The following is a 22,622-nucleotide window of genomic DNA, read 5'->3' as shown; positions in this document are numbered from 1 at the left end:
GTTTTAGGTCAGCAACCTCTGCATCCGCCAGTTCTGAAACCCAGTGGGTTTTAATATGCCAAATAAGACAATAGAGTGTTAACTGCAGTACCACTTCTGACCACTAACAGCTATTTGATCCAACAGATACACAGTAGAACAGCACCACAATCTGATTTTTGGTATTTTATCCTACTGATAGTTGACTCTTCTTATCCATTTGCTTTAGGGATGTCAGAGGATTTGTAATCAAAGGCTCTTTTTTCTATTTCCTCTAGATCGTAAGCCAGGAACACCCTCTGTCCAGAAGGCACGGCCCGTGGGAGCTGCAGTGTCCACTACTGTTCCAATGACTCTCCGGACCCCTTCTACCCCAGCTGTTGCGCCCCCTGTTGTCTCTACCCCCAAATTACCTCCATCTTGTGGATCTGCTCTTGCAGTTTCCTCAACAGTTATCACTACAACCGCAACTGTGTCTCCAGCCCAGCCTCTCCCCAAAGGGCCTCCACCTGCAACTCCTCCACGGAAACACCGAGGGATACTCTCCACTCCCCCAACCATGCACAAGCCTGTCATTGCCACCACTCTCAGTGCCGATATTACTCCCCAAACTCTGCCCAATAACAGGGCTCCATCTTCTGTGGCTCCTCCTGCCGTATGTTCTCATGTCTCCACGGTGACTGTGTCTATGTCACCAGGTTCTTCGGTGACCCATTTAAGGGCCCCCTTCTCTACCCCCATGCAGAAACCTACCCCAGAACCAATAACAAAACCATTACCAGTGTCACAAGTACAATCACCCAAAGCTCCTTCTGTGCCAACAGAGCAAACCCAGAAAATTGCCCTTGCCCCGGCTGTTGCCCAGGTTAAAGCACCTTTTGTGCCAACTACTGCAAAAACTAACGAACCATCACGTCTTCCATATAGTGTCCCTACGGAACCACAGATGCCATCACAGTTAGCAGCTCCAAAACTATCTGCCAAGTCCCCCTCTGTTCCAATTATGCTGCACATTCCCCCCTTTAAATCAGCAACCCTACCTGCTTCCAGTCCCACTTCCAAAACCATATCTTTTCCCTCTCCTCCTACAAGCCCAGTAACCAAACCCTTAACACCTACCTCCCCAGCTTATATGGTCACTTCCTTTATATCAATGCCTGTGCCTTCACCCTCTGTTGAGTCCTCCACTCCACCTACTCCACTTACCCCCATCACCCCACCTACCCCCATCACCCCACCTACCCCACTTACCCCCACCACCCCTCCTACCCCCATTAGCCCCACTTCCCCAACCGCCCCATTTACCCCCACTTCCCAAACTGTCCCTACACGGGTGATAGTAAGAAGTGTCACCCCCGGGAAGGATGCACGTTATACACCCGGAGGAAGAGTCACACCCTCGGGGAGAGAAAGCACCACCCTCCGACAAGGGGTACCCCAAAAACCTTACACTTTCTTGGATGAGAAAGCAAGGTGAGTGTTGGGGCAATAGATTTATCAGTCAATCCAGAGATATAAAATAGTAATTTATTCTTATTATTAACTTATTATTTATAAAAATCTAAAATATTTCACTGCATTGTGTATATACGGTACATTAAACACACAAGAACAAACAATAGCCAATACAAAGGGTAAAGAGGGCCCTATTGCTTACAATCTAATATGAATGAATTTTATGATGTGCAACTACCAATGGGAATAAAGGAATACCTGAAGGCCCTTGTGTAGAATTTGGACCTAGGACCATTCGTTGCCACCAGAAACCCAACCTGCCAGCCATTCAGAGATGTTATAGGAGAACATCATACCAACATGGTCAAAAGCCACATAAATGCCAAATTGTCTGATGAACTAGTATATAGAACATTGATCCCCGACCAGTGGCTCAGGGGCAACATGTTGCTCACCGACCCCTTGGATGTTGCTCCCAGTGGCCTCATTTTTGAATACTTGGCTTGGGGGTAAGTTTTGGTTGCATAAAAACCCAGTATAATGCCAAACAGAGGCTTCTGTAGGCTGCCAGTCTACACAAGAGCCAATTATTGCTCTTATTAGCACCATCAGGAACCATTTTCATGCTTGTGTTGCTCACCAACACTTTTTCCATTTGAATGGGGCTCACGAGTATAAAAGGTTGGGGATCCCTGATATAGAACATCAATACAGGATGCAAAGCAGTGAATGTTCCAGATAAAAGCTTTGCCCTTTATAACGTGTCATCTGCCCACAGGGGGCGGTTTGGAGTGATCCGAGAGTGTAAGGAGAATGCAACTGGGAAGCACTTCATGGCAAAGATAATCCAGTACGAACCAGAAAACAAGCAAAACGTGCTGCAGGAGTATGAGATCCTCAAGGGTCTCCACCATCAACGAATCTTGAGTCTTCATGAAGCTTATATTACCCCTCGCTACCTTGTGTTGATTTCTGAAAACTGCACAGGACGGGAACTGCTTTACTGCCTAGTTGAGAGGTGAGTGGGGGGTATTAGTACAATGATAGTGCAAGGTTTTATCAGGCAAATTTGCGGACTGGGGTTTGGTTCTTTGGTTCTGCTCTTAGTGCTCTGCTAGTGGCCTACATCTCCAGGGTCCTGCGAGAGATACACATGAGTTCTGGAAATGTTTCTGTTTTCGCCAAAATAGTACAAGCTATAACGCTATATTTATTCTGCAGAAAGCTTTACCATACCTGAGTAAGCAGCCCTAGAAGCTCCCTCTGTTTGTTTAAGATAGCAGCTGCCATTTTAGCTTAGTCTATGTAGCTTCCCTGGTACAGCTCTAGCTACTGGTAGCTCAGATTACACAGCATAGTTGGAAGGGGGAGCAAATTTTCATGGGAGGGGGAGCAAATTCTGATGGGAGTGGGAAGGAGAAGGGAGGGGGACAGGGAGAGAGGAGCAAACTGAGCAGACTCGTGCCTGTGCCCTGAAGGATTTTTCTGAGAGCAGGAAGACTCAGTGCAGACCTTTCTGATAAAACTTACATAGTTTTTACCTTTAGTTCTCCTTTAAAATGGTTTTACTTGTAATTACCTTATTAATTATTATGTTTATGCATTTTGCTTCTGCAGGTTCCGTTATTCTGAAGACGACGTGGTCAATTACCTCCTGCAGATCCTACAGGGGTTGGAGTACCTCCATGAACAAAAGGTCCTGCACCTCGATATCAAACCTGAGAACGTCATTGTGTCCTACATGAACACTGTCAAGATCATCGATTTGGGGAGTGCCCAGAACTTTACACCGCTGGTCCTGCGACCCCTCGGCAAACGCATAGGGACCCTGGAATATATGTGTGCGTAGCCTTGGTGTCTTTGTGTCATGTGGATTCCCTATAGGTTCTTGACAGTTCCCTAGTTTCCTGTGTAGTTAATTCTTATTTGCGTTATTGGGCTGTGATTATTGTATTGGCCCAAAGGTATATAGTAAAGTAGCCAGTATAGTAGCCTATAAATGATTACAGTGAAAAATTGCCCAGTGTTTGGGGCCCTTTTGATGGCCCAAGTTTGGAAATGCCCTCAGGCGAGGATCACGCTGGTGATTGGTTTATAGGCCCACGTTAGGATCCAGTCATTGGCCCAGGGGCCAGACTCATACTGATTGGCCTGTCTGGTTGTCGTCTTCCTTTCTTGCACATTTCTTGTTGTTCCTAACCCTGTGCCTTTCATTTGCAGCCCCCGAAATGCTCAAAGGTGACGCAGTAGGCCCAGCAGCTGATATTTGGGGTGTAGGCGTTCTGACTTACATAATGTAAGTATTTGTTATCACAATTTCTATTAACTGCTTTTCTTACAAGCATAGTTACATAGTTACATAGGGTTGAAAAAAGACCTGTGTCCATCAAGTTCAACCCATCCAAGTAAACCCAGCACACCTAACCCACACCTACCAATCTATACACTCACATACATAAACTATAAATACAACCACTAGTACTAACTGTAGATATTAGTATCACAATAGCCTTGGATATTCTGATTGATCAAGAACTCATCCAGGCCCCTCTTAAAGGCATTAACAGAATCTGCCATTACCCCATCACTAGGAAGGGCATTCCACAGCCTCACTGCCCTCACCGTGAAAAACCACCTACGCTGCTTCAAATGGAAACTCCTTTCCTCTAATCTAAAGGGGTGACCTCTGGTGCGTTGATTGTTTTTATGGGAAAAAAGAACATCCCCCAACTGCCTATAATCCCCTCTAATGTACTTGTACAGAGTAATCATGTCCCCTCGCAAGCGCCTCTTTTCCAGAGAAAACAACCCCAACCTCGACAGTCTAACCTCATAGTTTAAATCTTCCATCCCCTTAACCAGTTTAGTTGCACGTCTCTGCACTCTCTCCAGCTCATTAATATCCTTCTTAAGGACTGGAGCCCAAAACTGCACTGCATACTCAAGGTGAGGCCTTACCAGGGACCTATAAAGGGGCAAAATTATGTTCTCATCCCTTGAGTCAATGCCCTTTTTTATACAAGACAGCACTTTATTTGCTGTAGTAGCCACAGAATGACACTGCCTGGAATTAGACAACTTGTTATCAACAAAAACCCCCAGATCCTTCTCCATTAAGGAAACCCCCAACACACTCCCATTCAGTAGATAGTTTGCGTTTATATTATTTCTACCAAAGTGCATAACTTTGCACTTATCAACATTGAACCTCATTTTCCAGTTTGCTGCCCAGTTATCTAATTTTGTCAAATCGCTCTGCAAAGCGGCAGCATCCTGCATGGAACTTATAGTTTTGCACAATTTAGTGTCATCAGCAGAAATAGAAACAGTACTGTCTATGCCCACCTCCAGGTCATTAATAAACAAGTTAAAAAGCAAAGGCCCAAGGACTGACCCCTGCGGTACTCCACTAACCACACTGGTCCAATTAGAAAATGTTCCATTTACAACCACTCTTTGTACTCTATCCTTCAGCCAGTTCTCTATCCAATTACAAATATTATGTTCTAGGCCAATATTCCTTAATTTGATCATTAACCTTCTGTGAGGTACTGTATCAAACGCTTTAGCAAAGTCCAAAGCAATGCTGCATCAGGACATATTGCTCCAGCTAATATATCAATTGTCTTTTAAACTGCTTCTTTCCCACAATTCTCCATTCTGTATTTCCCACGGTGCAGGCTCAGCGGCCGCTCTCCGTTCTTTGAGCTGGACCCCGTGGAAACCGAGAACAAGATCTTGTCGGGACGATTTGATATCTTTAAATTGTATTCCAACGCCTCCCAAAGTGCTTCCCTCTTCATTCGCAAGATCCTGACTATATATCCTTGGTTAGTAGCTGTGTGTGACTTTATTATTCTGAGTTGTGTTTGTGGCAAAGGCCCCTCTTATTGCTCCAATGCCCCAATCTCTGTGTGAAGATTTGATAGTCTTAGTCCCATATTAGATATTAAATATTTATATTATAGTAAGTACTCCTATAGGCTTTTTTGCTAACACACTCACATCAAGCAAAAGATATTTGTGAGTCCCCTGCTCGGCACTAAGAGAATTTCCACAGGTCTCTGTTCTCCATACAACGCACAGAACATTCTGTATAATGTCCAATATAAATAAATCTAAAGCAACTGGACTTGTTAAGTAATCATTGAAGACGTTTCACTACTCATCCGAGCAGCTTCTTCAGTTCAACTGGTATGGGAAGTTCTCAGCTTATGTATAAGTGGAGAAACCATCCCTAAACAGAGGTGGGGGACTTCGACACCATCTGTCTGCTACATACAATGCTGTTCTAACATCTGTACCCTGGCGTTTCAGAACTCTTCACACATCCATTCACTCTAAAAAGTTGCATGATACTTGAGAATCCTCTCAAAGTAACTCCACAGAATTCACACCTCTGTGAGTTTCAGATGTCACCTTTCTGAAGGGCCATTATGATTGGATTAGTGGGAGAGTACATATGCTGAGGGCTTCCCATCCCAGTCAGTTGAACTGAATAAGCTGCTCGGATGAGTAGTGATACATCTTCAATGATTACTTAACAAGTCCAGTTGCTTTAGATTTATTTATATTGGATATATCATGACCTGGATGAATGAAAATCTTCATAGTCATTCTGTATAATGGATTCCAAGTCCAACAGCTAAACACTGAACATACTTTTCCATTTATATTATTATTCCAGGAGCCGCCCATCACTTAAGGAATGTTTTTCCAATCCCTGGCTCCAGGATGCCTACCTAATGAAGCTTAGACGCCAAACCCTAACCTTCACCACTAACAAGCTCAAAGAGTTCCTCGTGGAGCAACAGAGGAGACGCGCAGACACAGCCACTAAGCACAAAGTCCTCCTTCGTTCGTACCACGGAAGCCAGCCCTCAGCTCCTGTCACTCAGTGACCTTCAAGAGCAGACTCTTTATTAAATAAGTTGGCCAAGAAGCCATAGGAGCATTCCACTGGATCATGGAGGACCCTCAGGGGTCTCAGGGAAGTCGGTCTGGCCAGAGAAGGAGACACAAGTCATACCCTTTCTATATACAGAGAGGGTCCCTTACAATCTACTGGGACAAGGAATCCCAGAGAAGCCTAAGAAAAAAAGAATATTAGGTCAATATACCTCAATGACAGCAGCGGAGTCTAATAAAACTGAGGGGGAGGAAATACTTGAAAATGGGGTGCATGATGCATGTGACAAACTCCCAACTGCCAACCCTAAGAAAAACTGGCAACCGCTTTAAATGATTCACCTATGATCTTAGCCGGATGTGACCTAAGGTTCCACTATGGGCTGCAGAGATTTCTCTGAGTAACCGTGATCTTGTTTTTCAATTATCGATCCCCTGGTTTACACAAATGCTAATTTCCCAGAAACCGTCTGGCATCCTGAAGGAAACACAGCAAGTGGTCTTAACGTTTAGGTGGGCAAATGTTTAACTAAGGTGTTTTTCTTTTGTATTTAGGCTAATAAAACTTCCCTAGGTTGCTTAACAAATAAAGTACGGTCAGGGCAGTCATGCTACGTTCAGTTCTACTCGAGAAGTTAGCTCAGGAATGGCTTCAGGAAGGCTGTGTCTTCCTACATGAAATACTTTCTCATTACAGCCTTGTTGTCCCTTCCTGGAGGACTGGTTCCGGAATGGCTACATTATAGCCATGTTGTTCCTACCTAAGAGACTAGTACAGCAATGGCTTCATAACAGCCATGTTGTTCCTACATGAGATATTGGTTCAGGAATGACTTCAATACAGCCGTGTTGTTCCTACCTAAGATACTAGTACAGGAATGGCTTCATAACAGCCATGTTCTTCCAACATGAGATATTGGCTCAGGAATGGCTTCATAGCAGCCATGTTGTTCCTATCTGAGGTATTGGCTCAGGAATGGCATCATAACAGCCATGTTAATCCTACCTGAGATATTGGCTCAGGAATGGCATCATAACAGCCATGTTGTTCCTACCAGAGATATTGGCTCAGGAATGGCAACATAATAGCCATGTTCTCCCAACATGAGATATTGGCTCAGGAATGACTTCATAACAGCCATGTAGTTCCTACCTGAGATATTGGCTCAGGAATGGCTTCATAAGAGCCATATTGTTCCTACATGAGATATTGGCTCAGGAATGGCTTTTTAACGGCCATATTGTTCCTACACAAGACACCGGCTCAGGAATGGCTTCATAACCACCATGTTGTGGATTGGTTTTGCTTTCCTGTGTGGGAAAAAAAAAGGTTCAGTAGTGGTTTAATAACAGCCATATAATTCCTTTCTAGGGATGGTTTCCTAACAGCCATGTTTTACTGTCTGAAATACTGGCCTAGGAATGGTCTCATAACAACTCTGAATACTGAATAGAAAGTGTTGATCAGCCTAGCACCTTATTCCTCATCCTTTGAGTTCTAGTGGAAACCCTCTGAGCTGTACTTGAAAGATGAGAGATACTTCATTCTCTAAACTCCAAAATATTGTGCTTTATGGTGGAGCTGCAGAATATCTAGGAGATCTAAAGATACTGAATGTTACTGTAGGGAACTCGGAACAAAAGGGGTGAGCTTAGCTTTGGAGTCAAGTTGTGCGTCAAACTCTGGAGTTGCATTTCTACGGTATAGCAAAGACTGGCACGGCAATGGGCATGGCAATGTGCCCCGCACAGGGACAGTAAAGGCAAATACACAGTGGAGCATAGGTTGCTTCCCACTGACCCCAATGCTTTCTGTTTCTTTGCTTTATTTGTTACTTGGCATTTAAGAGTGTCTATGGCACCCAAGGAAGCATGGCTTGTATGGCACCTTGGCAATGCAGAGGTGAAACCCAAACATTGTAGAGATAAACTCTGAAATCCCAAGCTGCTCTCACTAGATAATTAGGTTATTTCCGCGGGACACAGCCGTGACGCTCACAGTAAAGGGAAAGAAAGACTAGAGATGTATCGTTGGGAGAGAGCAGATGGATGTTAGTTATAGACAATGCTATTCCAGCAGGGAATACTATGGGAAAAGGTGAATGTTAATGGGAAATATTATTGGCCAGCACAATGTGTTGGGCACTGCCAGGTACCTAGAGTTGAAACAAGATGTACCCACTGGAGAGTAGGAGGCTCTGCAGATCCAGGGGTGAAAGGGCTAAACGATTCAGCTCTGGGGGGGTCAAACTAACTTGAATGCTCCCCTCTCTGAGTTTGTACATTTGGTGGGGGGGGGGTCTCTCCCCTAAAGCTGCTCTTGAGTTGTTTATTTATTCTTTCATTCTGAGTAGATTATTTTTTTCTTTTATTTATTCACCTTGTGTTGCTTTCTTTGTGTTTTGTCTTTTTTCCCCCTTTTTTTTTTGGTGTGGAAAAACCTTCAAATAAAATAAAAAAAAGACGCACGACCCCATCAATTTCTCCCTCTCTTTTCTTACACTAACCTGGGTGCTTGTCGCAGGTAGCAAACCATTCCTATTGCTGAAAGGGCAGGGCCTTGCTCATATCGTAGGGCTGATAAATGCAGTATGAACAGGGTCGGACTGGGGTATCAAGGGCCCAACGGGTGGCCGACTCAAGGGCCACCAAGACATAACAATTTCCACTCCATTGCGTCACTTACTTCACTGGTAAGAATTAAAGATAGTTATACTCTCCACTGTGGTGGCCCCCAGGTACCCGACTCAAGAGCCCACCACCCAGCCACCACCATTTTCTGCTCTTGCTCCACCCCCAGCCTCTGCCGTTCCAGCTCCACTGCGCTGCTTACTTCACTGTTAAAAATTAAAGATGGCCGTGTGTTCCACTGTGGAATGCACAGCCATCTTTAATTTTAACAGCGGCCAATGCTCCAATGCGTCACTTACTTCACTGGTAAAAATTAAAGATAGTTATACTCATATCTTATGGCTGATAAATACAGTATGAACAGGGTCGGACTGGGGTACCAGGGGCCCAACGGGTACCCGACTCAAGGGCCCACCACCCAGCCACCACCATTTTCTGCTCCTGCTCCACCCCCAGCCTCTGCCATTCCAGCTCCACTGCGCTGCTTACTCCACTGTTAAAAATTAATGATGGCCGTGTGTTCCACTGTGGAATGCACAGCCATCTTTAATTTTTAACAGTGGCCCATTGGAGTTGGGATCAGTGGTGGCTGGCTTCCAGAGTGTTACCAAATTTGCCAAAATTAACCTTTTTGGAGACCTGAATTATGGATTTCTTCTGCTGCCTGCAAAAGGCAAGTGGCCCCTGTTTCAATGGAATCTATGTATAACATACAACTGGTGACTTATATGAATAAGAAGCTGCGTCAGGCTGGCCCTCCAAAATACTAGGAAAACTCCCGGTGTCCCGGGCCCTCCTGCACCCCTGTATCATGGCCATTCCCTGTTTTTATATGAGAACAAAGAGGAGAAATGGAAGGAAGAATAGATGAAAGTACAGGAATGGGACCTGTTAGGCAGAATGCTTAGGACCAGGGTTTTTCTGGATTAGGGGTAAATTATGGAAAGACTTCTATAATTTGGACCTCCATAGATGTAAGTCTACTGAAAAATCATTTTAACATTAAATAAACCCAATAAGATTGTTCTGCCCCCAATAAGGGGTAATTATATCTTAGTTGGGATCAAGTACAGGTACTGTTTTATTATTACAGAGAAAAGGGAATCATTTAACCATTAAATAAACCCAATAGGGCTGTTCTGCCCACAATAAGGGGTAATTATATCTTAGTTGGGATCAAGTACAGGTACTGTTTTATTATTACAGAGAAAAGGGAATCATTTAACCATTAAATAAACCCAATAGGGCTGTTCTGCCCACAATAAGGGGTAATTATATCTTAGTTGGGATCAAGTACAGGTACTGTTTTATTATTACAGAGAAAAGGGAATCATTTAACCATTAAATAAACCCAATAGGGCTGTTCTGCCCCCAATAAGGGGTAATTATATCTTAGTTGGGATCAAGTACAGGTACTGTTTTATTATTACAGAGAAAAGGGAATCATTTAACCATGAAATAAACCCAATAGGGCTGTTCTGCCCCAATAAGGGGTAATTATATCTTAGTTGGGATCAAGTACAGGTACTGTTTTATTATTACAAAGAAAAGTTCTGTCCTTCTGTATTTTTGCAATAAAATGGAGCCTGACTAAAGTTCTGTCCATCTCTCCTACTGCAATAGAATGGAGCTTCGCCAAAGTACTGCCCTCCTCTATTTTTATCCTTGGGGACATATACTGGAATGTAGCAAAACATCAAGGTTCAGGAGAGGATCGGGGGTGGGGGGGGCAGGGGATAATCTTAAGGGTAAATTTACTGGCAACTTCATTTGCGAATCCGGCCCCAGCCTTGGCAATGTCGTACCGGCTAGGTGGCACCCTACCTGGGAATCAGGGAAAGGTCTGCCAAATGATTCATGTTATTTCTCTCACCAACAATGGGGTGCAAAGCCTTTTTCCTACATCAGCCCGTCAGCCCCCCTATTTTATATAACTTTAATTATTTAACAGAATGTCAGCCATTGTGTGTATAATGGCATTACAGTGGCATTACAGCTGTACAACCCCATACACTATCCTGTCATACAATACACAGTGTGTTACACTACAAGGTCAGACACACAAAACTGTCTCTTTCTGACACACAAATTCATTGTACTCTCGTATCATCTCCCTCGCTGGGAAGGTCTTTCTGTTGCAGCTGCGCCATAAGAGTGGCAGAACTACATTTCCCAGAATGCATGCTGTGGCCCTTGGTGCTCCTTCTGCTTGCTCTTGCATTCTGTACATTGTATGTATGTGTATATAGTGCATCTGTACTAGCAAGAGGGTATTTGTGCCCCTGAATGGGTAGGCATATAACCATTCCATGAGAGTTTCTCATTATTAAAGTCTAAACAACAGGTGGGATCCCCTGCTGGGGGGGCTTAGAATACAGCCACCAGGTATGTTCAACTGGCCCGGTCCAATTGGTACCTGCAGAGTCCGGCACCAAAAGAAGTGAAGAACAGTTAAGGCTCCATGATACTGCAGGAGAGGAAGAGGAGAGGACTTCCTGCACCGTTGCCTTTGTATAACCCATTGGCACAGATTCCCACAGGAGCAGATTTGTGCCCCAGCAGGGGGAGCTTAATAACTATGTGCACACAGTGATCATCTGACCATGAGCACTTCCTGTGGGTGGGAATACATCCCCCAGAAGAAGTCTCCTTGGTACCATCAGTCATGAAGGACCCACTAAAGTAGGGGTTTCCCTTTTAGTTCAAGCCAAGAGGAGGTGTAGGTGAGATAAGGAGGACTAGTAACCTGGGCAGTCAAAGGTCCCAGTGAGGAGTGTTCATTTCACTAGTGGCCAGGTGGGTATCACAAGTGTAGGGACCCAATGGGAAGCAGAAATGTAAAGGGTCCTACCTTTTTGAAGGAGTTCATTGGGCACAGTGTGGCCAAAACAATGGGCTTGTTCCTGTAGGCTGCAAAATCCTGTTGGCTGGGCCCTATTGGGGCCACACTTACAGCCCACAGCTGAGGGGCCTACCTAGGCTCTGTATGTGTTCAATCATTGGCTCGCAGGATGATTTGGCACCCCACACATGGTGACCTTATAAATAAGTGGAGTTTCCCCCTGTAGCACCAGCTTAATATTGAGCAGCTGTCAACCAATCAGAATTCTTCCAGCCCAGACCATATCTGATTCTTGGTTTTAGGGGGACAGAACTGCAGCTCTCAGGGGAGTGTTTGTACCACCCCTAGGAAAGTACCCCAATGCCAGGTAGAGAGTGGCACAAGGGTTAACAATTCATAAATGTCTGGCCCTGAATGAGATGCGTTTAGTCCCAGCCAATGAAACAAGAAGATTTGCAGCTGATGTGACATTGGGAGTTGTAACTATGTGTCTGACTGTTACTTGTGGCCCATAAAGCCCCATGTTATTGTCCCGGGGCCATTCCTACACTGGGCAGCTCCCTGCAAAGTCATTTCTCTGTATCGGACACCAGTTTGCTCTGCGATGGCGTCGGTCTCATCCCACGTAAGGAACCTCATTCATTTCTATTCATTGTATTTTTTGTGGCAGCCGGTACAGAACTACAGCTACCAGCATTCACTCACAGCCAGATAAAGGGGTTTCTTAATGTTATTTTCAGAGGGCCATAGGCCTGCCTCTTGCTTGCCTGCATGTTTCTTTTATAGGAGTGGGTATGGCCAGGGCATATGTTAGCTGTTATGGGGAAAAACAGATCTTACTTTCATCATCTTGTCTCTATCTTCTCCTACTGTCTCCATCTTCTCCTACTGTCTCCATCTTCTCCTACTGTCTCCATCTTGTCCTACTGTCTCCTTCTTGCCCTACTGTCTCCATCTTGCCCTACTGTCTCCATCTTGTCCTACTGTCTCCTTCTTGCCCTACTGTCTCCATCTTGCCCTACTGTCTCCATCTTGCCCTACTGTCTCCTTCTTGCCCTACTGTCTCCATCTTGCCCTACTGTCTCCTTCTTGCCCTACTGTCTCCATCTTGCCCTACTGTCTCCATCTTGCCCTACTGTCTCCTTCTTGCCCTACTGTCTCCATCTTGCCCTACTGTCTCCTTCTTGCCCTACTGTCTCCATCTTGCCTTACTGTCTCCATCTTGCCCTACTGTGTCCATCTTGCCCTACTGTCTCCATCTTGCCCTACTGTCTCCATCTTGTCCTACTGTCTCCTTCTTGCCCTACTGTCCTCATCTTGCCCTACTCTCTCTACTTCTACTACTGTCTCCATCTTGCCCTACTGTCTCCATCTTGCCCTACTGTCTCCATCTTGTCCTACTGTCTCCTTCTTGCCCTACTGTCCCCATCTTGCCCTATTCTCTCCACTTCTACTACTGTCTCCACCTTGTCCTACTGTCTCCTTCTTGCCCTACTGTCCCCATCTTGCCCTATTCTCTCCACTTCTACTACTGTCTCCACCTTGTCCTACTGTCACCATCTTGCCCTTCTGTCACCATCTTGCCCTACTGTCTCCATCTTGCCCTACTGTCTCCATCTTGTCCTACTGTCTCCATCTTGCCCTACTGTCTCCATCTTGCCCTACTGTCTCCATCTTGCCCTACTGTCTCCATCTTGCCCTACTGTCTCCATCTTGCCCTACTGTCACCATTTTGTCCTAATGCAGGGAAGAGCTGCAGATCATTGCAATTTCTTCCTGAGACGCGTGAGGCAAACAAACCTCTCTGTGTAACAGGAGCCGTATTATTGCCGGGGGCACCCGGTGCCCAGACATTGGCGCTGCTTATGGCACAGTCCTACTGAGCTGCCTCCCCCCAACCCTGCATTCCCTCTGTGCTGTTCACCCAGGCTATACCAAATAACCTCAAATCCAGATTTATTCTGATATTCTTATCATTTCCCGCTACAGAGAGAGGTCATCTCAGTCCACGTGGGGCAGGCGGGGGTGCAGATTGGCAATGCATGCTGGGAGCTGTACTGCCTGGAACATGGGATCCTGCCAGACGGGCGACTGATTGGAGATGAAATTGTAAGCGAAGAGGATGAATCTTTCAGCACTTTCTTCAATGAGACGAGTGGGGGTAAATATGTACCCCATGCCGTGTTTGTGGATCTGGAACCAACTGTCATAGGTGAGTGGTCTTGATCAAGATGGAGCTGCGATGTGTTGGGGCACCAACAGGGTTGGCACCTCTTGGGTACTTTACTGGCCCCTCAGATAAAACTGACAGCCGATGACAATGCTATTTATAGAGAAGGGATATAAAGATAAAGTAAAACTGGTATTTTATTCCTCCAAATCATGGACCCCAAATGGATGGGACTTATCAGAATGTAGGTAGGTTCTCTGGTGGATTGGCCATGCCTGGGCCTCAAATTAGGATTTTATTCTCTTGCCAGAAGTGGTGCTGCCTTTTCAATTGGGTCTAAGTTCTAGGAATATTCCTGCCAATACCCCAAGCCCTTGATTTGCCCTTGTTATTAGTACAGCTGAACCTAAAAACCTAGGAGTATGGGTAAACGCACAAAGAATGAGCTTTTGGTTGGTTGGTCCTTTTGCTTGCAGAGGTCTTCTCAATAGGTCTCAGCCCTACAGCACCTGCCCCACCAATTTTACTTTTACCCACTGTTTAACCAACATCGCTTCTTCCCTACAGATGAGGTTCGGAAAGGGGCCTATCAAAAGCTGTTCCACCCTGAGCAACTCATTACGGGCATGGAGGACGCCGCCAATAACTACGCACGTGGTCATTACACCATTGGGAGGGAGATTGTTGATCTTGTGCTGGAAAGAATCCGCAAGATGGTGAGGCCGATGTGGATTATTGTGATCTGCCCAATGTTTCCAAAGCATAAAAGGGGTATGGCTGACTCTGAAAGCAAAAGTAGATTGCAAGCTCCACTGGGGCATGGATATGATTGGGTGAACATAACTTGAAAAGCAGAGGTCTTGAGATGTTGTGAGTGAATAGCGCATTTTGTATGACCATGATTTGTCTTCTCTTAGGCGGATCAGTGCACTGCACTCCAGGGCTTCCTCATCTTCCACAGCTTCGGGGGGGGCACTGGCTCTGGATTCACCTCCCTGCTGATGGAACGTCTCTCTGTTGACTATGGAAGAAAGTCCAAGCTGGAATTTTCCATCTATCCATCTCCTAAAATGTCCACAGCTGTGGTGGAACCCTACAACTCCATCCTCACCACTCATGCAACCCTGGAGCATTCCGACTGCGCCTTTTTGGTGGATAACGAAGCCATTTATGACATCTGTCAAAGGAACCTGGACATTGAACGCCCAACCCACTCTAACCTGAATCGCCTGATTGGCCAGATTGTGTCCTCTATCACAGCCTCCCTCAGATTTGATGGAGCTCTGAATGTGGACCTGGCAGAATTCCAAACCAACTTGGTGCCATTCCCTCGTATCCATTTCCCTGTAATTTCCTATGCGCCGGTTATCTCTGCTGAGAGAGCTTACCATGAGAAGCTTTCCATAGCCGAGATAACCACTGCTTGCTTTGAGTCAACCAACCAGATGGTGAAATGTGACCCCCGTCATGGTAAATACATGGCTTGTTGCCTGCTGTACCGAGGTGATGTGGTGCCCAAAGATGTCAATGTTGCCATTGCTAGCATCAAATCCAGGCGTACCATCCAGTTTGTGGACTGGTGCCCAACTGGTTTCAAGGTTGGTATCAACTACCAGCCCCCAACTGTGGTTCCGGGTGGGGATCTGGCCAAGGTACAGCGAGCTGTGTGCATGTTGAGCAACACCACCGCCATTGCAGAGGCCTGGGCTCGCCTGGATCACAAGTTTGACCTTATGTATGCCAAGCGTGCCTTTGTGCACTGGTATGTAGGGGAGGGAATGGAGGAAGGGGAGTTCTCTGAGGCCCGCGAGGATATGGCCGCCCTGGAGAAGGATTATGATGAGATTGCGAGTGAATATGTGGAAGAGGAGGATGGGGAAGAAATTTAGGACCTCTGAAGAGGAGGTTTTCACATTTCTAGCAACACTATTTCAGTGCACCTTAACAGGAATGTAAACCCCCAATCAAATGAATTGCCGCAGTGCTCATCTGAGCACTTTTGTTATTTCGGGTTTCTTTTAGTTTTCAAGATATTAGCAGTTTTTACACTATTTATATAATGCTCTTGCACAAACATCGCCACCTGCTGGCAAAAGAACATGAATTTAGCAAAGGAGAGTATTCTGGTACCGCTTAGAAACGGCCAGTGAAACATCTGATGACTCTTCTCTTCTAGCTTTCTGAAGAAGGACGTGGATTGAATCAGCAATGGATGACCTGGGCCTATTGTATGGTGGTAGAACACCTGACAGGCCATACCAATCAATCTGAGGGGGTCCAGTATGTGTATTTTACAACCATTAACAATAATGCTGGGGATTCAGATTATTAATATACTGTAGGTACTTTCTGTTGACTTGATATAATAAACATTTGCTGTGAATGTCTGGATTGTATAAGGGGGAAATATGTAATACTTTTGTTGCCAAGGGATGAGGGTCCGGGGGCTGCTTGGGGGTAGTAAGGGGCTCATTGACAAGAAGGTTAAGGAATAGAAAAGGAACGGAAGGTTGGGGTGGAACTAGAGGGGCCATTACATCTTCTTGTCTAGAATGTTAGGTTTATTCCTCATGAGGAAACTTTGGAACTTTGGAACACAGCCCCAAGCCTGGGGTAACAGTCACCCTGCTATAGTTCCAGGGGTACCCAGGGCACAAATAAGCACTCACCCCAAATCCCCCCCTAACTGGCCTTCAGGCTGGGCCCCCTTAGCCCATAACAAGGTTACAGATATATAGAAACATTGGGGTAACAGTCACCCTGCTATAGTTCCAGGGGTACCCAGGGCACAAATAAGCACTCACCCCAAATCCCCCCCTAACTGGCCTTCAGGCTGGGCCCCCTTAGCCCATAACAAGGTTACAGATATATAGAAACATTGGGGTAACAGTCACCCCGCTATAGTTCCAGGGGTACCCAGGGCACAAATAAGCACTCACCCCAAATCCCCCCCTAACTGGCCTTCAGGCTGGGCCCCCTTAGCCCATAACAAGGTTACAGATATATAGAAACATTGGGGTAACAGTCACCCCGCTATAGTTCCAGGGGTACCCAGGGCACAAATAAGCACTCACCCCAAATCCCCCCCTAACTGGCCTTCAGGCTGGGCCCCCTTAGCCCATAACAAGGTTACAGATATATAGAAACATTGGGGTAACAGTCACCCTGCTATAGTTCCAGGGGTACCCAGGGCACAAATAAACACTCACCCCAAATCCCCCCCTAACTGGCCTTCAGGCTGGGCCCCCTTAGCCCATAACAAGGTTACAGATATATAGAAACATTGGGGTAACAGTCACCCTGCTATAGTTCCAGGGGTGCCCAGGGCACAAATAAGCACTCACCCCAAATCCCCCCCTAACTGGCCTTCAGGCTGGGCCCCCTTAGCCCATAACAAGGTTACAGATATATAGAAACATTGGGGTAACAGTCACCCCGCTATAGTTCCAGGGGTACCCAGGGCACAAATAAGCACTCACCCCAAATCCCCCCCTAACTGGCCTTCAGGCTGGGCCCCCTTAGCCCATAACAAGGTTACAGATATATAGAAACATTGGGGTAACAGTCAACCTGCTATAGTTCCAGGGGTACCCAGGGCACAAATAAGCACTTACCCCAAATCCCCCCCTAACTGGCCTTCAGGCTGGGCCCCCTTAGCCCATAACAAGGTTACAGATATATAGAAACATTGGGGTAACAGTCACCCCGCTATAGTTCCAGGGGTACCCAGGGCACAAATAAGCACTCGCCCCAAATCCCCCCCTAACTGGCCTTCAGGCTGGGCCCCCTTAGCCCATAACAAGGTTACAGATATATAGAAACATTGGGGTAACAGTCACCCTGCTATAGTTCCAGGGGTACCCAGGGCACAAATAAGCTCTCACCCCAAATCCCCCCTAACTGGCCTTCAGGCTGGGCCCCCTTAGCCCATAACAAGGTTACAGATATATATAGAAACATTGGGGTAACAGTCACCCCGCTATAGTTCCAGGGGTACCCAGGGCACAAATAAGCACTTACCCCAAATCCCCCCCTAACTGGCCTTCAGGCTGGGCCCCCTTAGCCCATAACAAGGTTACAGATATATAGAAACATTGGGGTAACAGTCACCCCGCTATAGTTCCAGGGGTACCCAGGGCACAAATAAGCACTCACCCCAAATCCCCCCCTAACTGGCCTTCAGGCTGGGCCCCCTTAGCCCATAACAAGGTTACAGATATATAGAAACATTGGGGTAACAGTCACCCCGCTATAGTTCCAGGGGTACCCAGGGCACAAATAAGCACTCACCCCAAATCCCCCCCTAACTGGCCTTCAGGCTGGGCCCCCTTAGCCCATAACAAGGTGGCTACCTGCTGGTATAGGTAAGTAGACACAAAGGTAGCTAAGATGTTAGCATTCAAACAATGAGAAATGAAATGTTCAAGACAAGGTTTAAAATGAATGATTTATTAAAAATGTATTTTCTCAGCAATATGAGAATTATTTTCTGCTTAGCAGAAGTTTTTAATATTCTTCTCCCTCTTCTTCTCCCTCTCCCTCCACGCTGTCAGTTCCGACCTCCTCATAATCCTTCTCCAGGGCGGCCATATCCTCGCGGGCCTCAGAGAACTCCCCTTCCTCCATTCCCTCCCCTACATACCAGTGCACAAAGGCACGCTTGGCATACATAAGGTCAAACTTGTGATCCAGGCGAGCCCAGGCCTCAGCAATGGCGGTGGTGTTGCTCAACATGCACACAGCTCGCTGTACCTTGGCCAGATCCCCACCCGGAACCACAGTTGGGGGCTGGTAGTTGATACCAACCTTGAAACCAGTTGGGCACCAGTCCACAAACTGGATGGTGCGCTTGGTTTTCACTGTGGCAATAGCAGCATTGACATCTTTGGGCACCACATCACCGCGGTACAGCAGGCAACAAGCCATGTATTTACCATGACGGGGGTCACATTTCACCATCTGATTGGCTGGCTCAAAGCAAGCATTGGTGATCTCGGATACAGAGAGCTGCTCATGGTAAGCTTTCTCTGCAGAGATAACAGGGGCATAGGTGGCCAGAGGGAAATGGATACGGGGGTAGGGTACCAAGTTGGTTTGGAATTCTGTCAGGTCCACATTCAGTGCTCCATCAAATCTGAGGGAGGCTGTGATAGAGGACACAATCTGGCCAATCAGGCGGTTCAGGTTGGTGTAGGTTGGGCGTTCAATGTCCAGGTTCCTTCTGCAGATATCATAAATGGCTTCATTATCCACCATGAAGGCACAGTCTGAGTGCTCCAGTGTTGTGTGGGTGGTGAGGATGGAGTTGTAGGGTTCCACCACAGCCGTGGAGATTTGAGGAGCTGGATAGATGGAGAATTCCAGCTTGGACTTCTTGCCATAGTCAACAGAGAGACGTTCCATCAGCAGGGAGGTGAATCCAGAGCCAGTGCCCCCCCCGAAGCTGTGGAAGATGAGGAAGCCCTGGAGTCCTGTGCACTGATCCGCCTTGAAATTAAAACAAAGTTTTAGACTAAAATATAAAACTTAAAATCATTTGGAAGAACATGAAGCTGTTGGATCCCAGTCAGATGCCACTAAACTTACCAGCTTGCGGATCCTGTCCAGCACCAGGTCAATGATCTCCTTGCCGATGGTGTAATGGCCGCGGGCGTAGTTATTGGCGGCATCTTCCTTGCCTGTGATGAGTTGCTCAGGGTGGAAAAGCTGCCGGTAGGTACCGGTCCGAACCTCATCTGTAGGGCAAATGGGGCAGATAATATTTAGAATGACAAAAAACAAGGTGACAGTATAGTACTGGGACCACTTGCCCACCAATCACAGCCCAAGGTGATCCACACACTCACCAATCACAGTGGGCTCCAGGTCCACAAACACAGCGCGGGGGACGTGCTTCCCGGCTCCGGTCTCACTGAAGAAGGTGTTGAAGGAATCGTCCCCTCCCCCAATGGTTTTGTCGCTGGGCATCTGGCCGTCCGGTTGGATCCCATGTTCCAGGCAGTACAGCTCCCAGCATGCATTGCCAATCTGCACTCCTGCCTGCCCCACATGGACTGAGATGCACTCCCTCTGTGGTGGGGAAACACAGGGAGATAAAGGTAAGAAGTTGGCACAGCAGTTACAGGGGGCGCGGGATTGGGTATTAAATATAAAGTCAAGTCTCCCTTTCCCAAAGAGCTTACAGTCTAAGTCTAGTTAGAGGTAAAGGCTTTAGTGGGGCAATGGGGGGTGGGGACATGTAAACTATGGGACTACAAGTCATCCCCATCCCTCTTACAGTATATGAATATTGTTTCTTTGCCAACAATAAGTTCTACCCTTGTAATGAACTGTGGGTACCTCAGGCAACGGGGAAATGAAACATGGTTGGTAAACTTGTGGCACAGGGAATAGAAGGCACAGGCTGGCAGCACACAGGGAATAGAGGGCACAGGCTGGCAGCACACAGGGAATAGAGGGCACAGGCTGGCAGCACACAGGGAATAGAGGGCACAGGCTGGCAGCACACTGGGAATAGAGGGCACAGGCTGGCAGCACACAGGGAATAGAGGGCACAGGCTGGCAGCACACAGGGAATAGAGGGCACAGGCTGGCAGCACACAGGGAATAGAGGGCACAGGCTGGCAGCACACAGGGAATAGAGGGCACAGGCTGGCAGCACACAGGGAATAGAGGGCACAGGCTGGCAGCACACAGGGAATAGAAGGCACAGGCTGGCAGCACACAGGGAATAGAGGGCACAGGCTGGCAGCACACAGGGAATAGAGGGCACAGGCTGGCAGCACACAGGGAATAGAGGGCACAGGCTGGCAGCACACAGGGAATAGAGGGCACAGGCTGGCAGCACACAGGGAATAGAAGGCACAGGCTGGCAGCACACAGGGAATAGAGGGCACAGGCTGGCAGCACACAGGGAATAGAAGGCACAGGCTGGCAGCACACAGGGAATAGAGGGCACAGGCTGGCAGCACACAGGGAATAGAGGGCACAGGCTGGCAGCACACAGGGAATAGAGGGCACAGGCTGGCAGCACACTGGGAATAGAGGGCACAGGCTGGCAGCACACAGGGAATAGAGGGCACAGGCTGGCAGCACACAGGGAATAGAGGGCACAGGCTGGCAGCACACAGGGAATAGAGGGCACAGGCTGGCAGCACACTGGGAATAGAGGGCACAGGCTGGCAGCACACAGGGAATAGAAGGCACAGGCTGGCAGCACACAGGGAATAGAGGGCACAGGCTGGCAGCACACTGGGAATAGAGGGCACAGGCTGGCAGCACACAGGGAATAGAAGGCACAGGCTGGCAGCACACAGGGAATAGAGGGCACAGGCTGGCAGCACACTGGGAATAGAGGGCACAGGCTGGCAGCACACAGGGAATAGAGGGCACAGGCTGGCAGCACACAGGGAATAGAGGGCACAGGCTGGCAGCACACAGGGAATAGAGGGCACAGGCTGGCAGCACACAGGGAATAGATGGCACAGGCTGGCAGCACACAGGGAATAGAGGGCACAGGCTGGCAGCACACAGGGAATAGAAGGCACAGGCTGGCAGCACACAGGGAATAGAGGGCACAGGCTGGCAGCACACAGGGAATAGAGGGCACAGGCTGGCAGCACACAGGGAATAGATGGCACAGGCTGGCAGTACACAGGGAATAGAGGGCGCAGGCTGGCAGCACACAGGGAATAGATGGCACAGGCTGGCAGCACACAGGGAATAGAGGGCACAGGCTGGCAGCACACAGGGAATAGATGGCACAGGCTGGCAGCACACTGGGAATAGAGGGCACAGGCTGGCAGCACACAGGGAATAGATGGCACAGGCTGGCAGCACACTGGGAATAGAGGGCACAGGCTGACAGCACACAGGAATAGATGGCACAGGCTGGCAGCACACTGGGAATAGAGGGCACAGGCTGGCAGCACACTGGGAATAGAGGGCACAGGCTGGCAGCACACAGGGAATAGAGGGCACAGGCTGGCAGCACACAGGGAATAGAGGGCACAGGCTGGCAGCACACTGGGAATAGATGGCACAGGCTGGCAGCACACAGGGAATAGATGGCACAGGCTGGCAGAGCTACAACTACAGGTTGTTTTCAGCTACAATTATATAACAAGACACTATCCCCAACTGGCAGAGAGAGAGCCCCCCAGTCCCACACTCACCATGTTGTTGGCTGATAGACTCCTGGTTCCGATAAGTTATGTGCTCGGATATTGGAGTTCTGATCTCCCCTGCCCTCCCTGCGCCCCATTTTATAGGAGTCAGAGAGTCCTTAGTAACCGGAGGGAGGAGGGAGCCTGGGGGAGTACAACTGTCACTCCCCCCCACTGTCTCCATAACACAAACCCTTCCCTGTGTGTAACACAATCCACTCAGCACAACACAACTGTATCCAGGGACAATGGGACCCCCCGGGGCAGGGAGCTGGGAGGCACAACATAGAATGGAGAGAGGGGGAAAAAGGCACAGAAAGGAGGGAAATGGGGGGGGGGGGGGGGGGGGCACTATGAGAAAACACAATATTATTTTTAACTTTAATTCTCACGCAGGTCATATTGTGGCCAGGTCCAGTCCCTGGTTCTGGTTTTCCCCCTCCATAGAAATGTTCTGGTATCACAGCTGCAC

At 47.6% G+C, this 22,622-nt stretch overlaps 3 protein-coding genes across 7 annotated transcripts in view; 2 read left to right on the top strand and 1 right to left on the bottom strand.

Moving 5' to 3' along the window:
- The window catches only part of speg (striated muscle enriched protein kinase), a 169,542-nt gene extending 160,724 nt beyond the window's left edge, over positions 1-8,818 (top strand). For all 5 annotated transcript variants that reach the window (XM_031892844.1, XM_031892843.1, XM_031892845.1 and 2 more), the window contains 6 exons: positions 258-1,452; positions 2,213-2,452; positions 3,052-3,275; positions 3,655-3,730; positions 5,115-5,264; positions 6,122-8,818. In XM_031892844.1, coding sequence (XP_031748704.1) covers positions 258-1,452; positions 2,213-2,452; positions 3,052-3,275; positions 3,655-3,730; positions 5,115-5,264; positions 6,122-6,335 — 2,099 coding nt within the window. In that variant the 3' untranslated portion in view covers positions 6,336-8,818. The remainder of the gene's footprint in view (positions 1-257; positions 1,453-2,212; positions 2,453-3,051; positions 3,276-3,654; positions 3,731-5,114; positions 5,265-6,121) is intronic.
- Positions 8,819-11,576: 2,758 nt separating this feature from the next.
- Positions 11,577-16,372, top strand: tuba1al (tubulin alpha 1a like). The gene is given in 6 exon segments (XM_031893882.1): positions 11,577-11,589; positions 12,333-12,409; positions 12,411-12,440; positions 13,805-14,027; positions 14,553-14,701; positions 14,903-16,372. Coding segments are annotated over 6 exon segments (1,464 nt in total). The 3' UTR covers positions 15,875-16,372.
- A 2,042-nt stretch (positions 16,373-18,414) lies between these two features.
- Positions 18,415-22,262, bottom strand: LOC100497157 (tubulin alpha-1A chain). The gene is made up of 4 exons (XM_002933945.5): positions 22,160-22,262; positions 19,832-20,054; positions 19,572-19,720; positions 18,415-19,472 (listed from the first exon to the last, which is right to left on the bottom strand). The coding sequence occupies exons 1-4, from the start codon at positions 22,160-22,162 to the stop codon at positions 18,492-18,494; spliced, it is 1,356 nt and encodes a 451-aa protein (XP_002933991.1). The 5' UTR covers positions 22,163-22,262; the 3' UTR covers positions 18,415-18,491.
- Between the last annotated feature and the right edge of the window lie 360 nt (positions 22,263-22,622).

This window comes from Xenopus tropicalis, chromosome 9 (assembly GCF_000004195.4).
Source record: "Xenopus tropicalis strain Nigerian chromosome 9, UCB_Xtro_10.0, whole genome shotgun sequence".
NCBI lineage: Eukaryota > Metazoa > Chordata > Amphibia > Anura > Pipidae > Xenopus > Xenopus tropicalis.
Note: the sequence above shows the minus strand (reverse complement) of the source record. Positions and strands in the feature narration are given on the sequence as shown.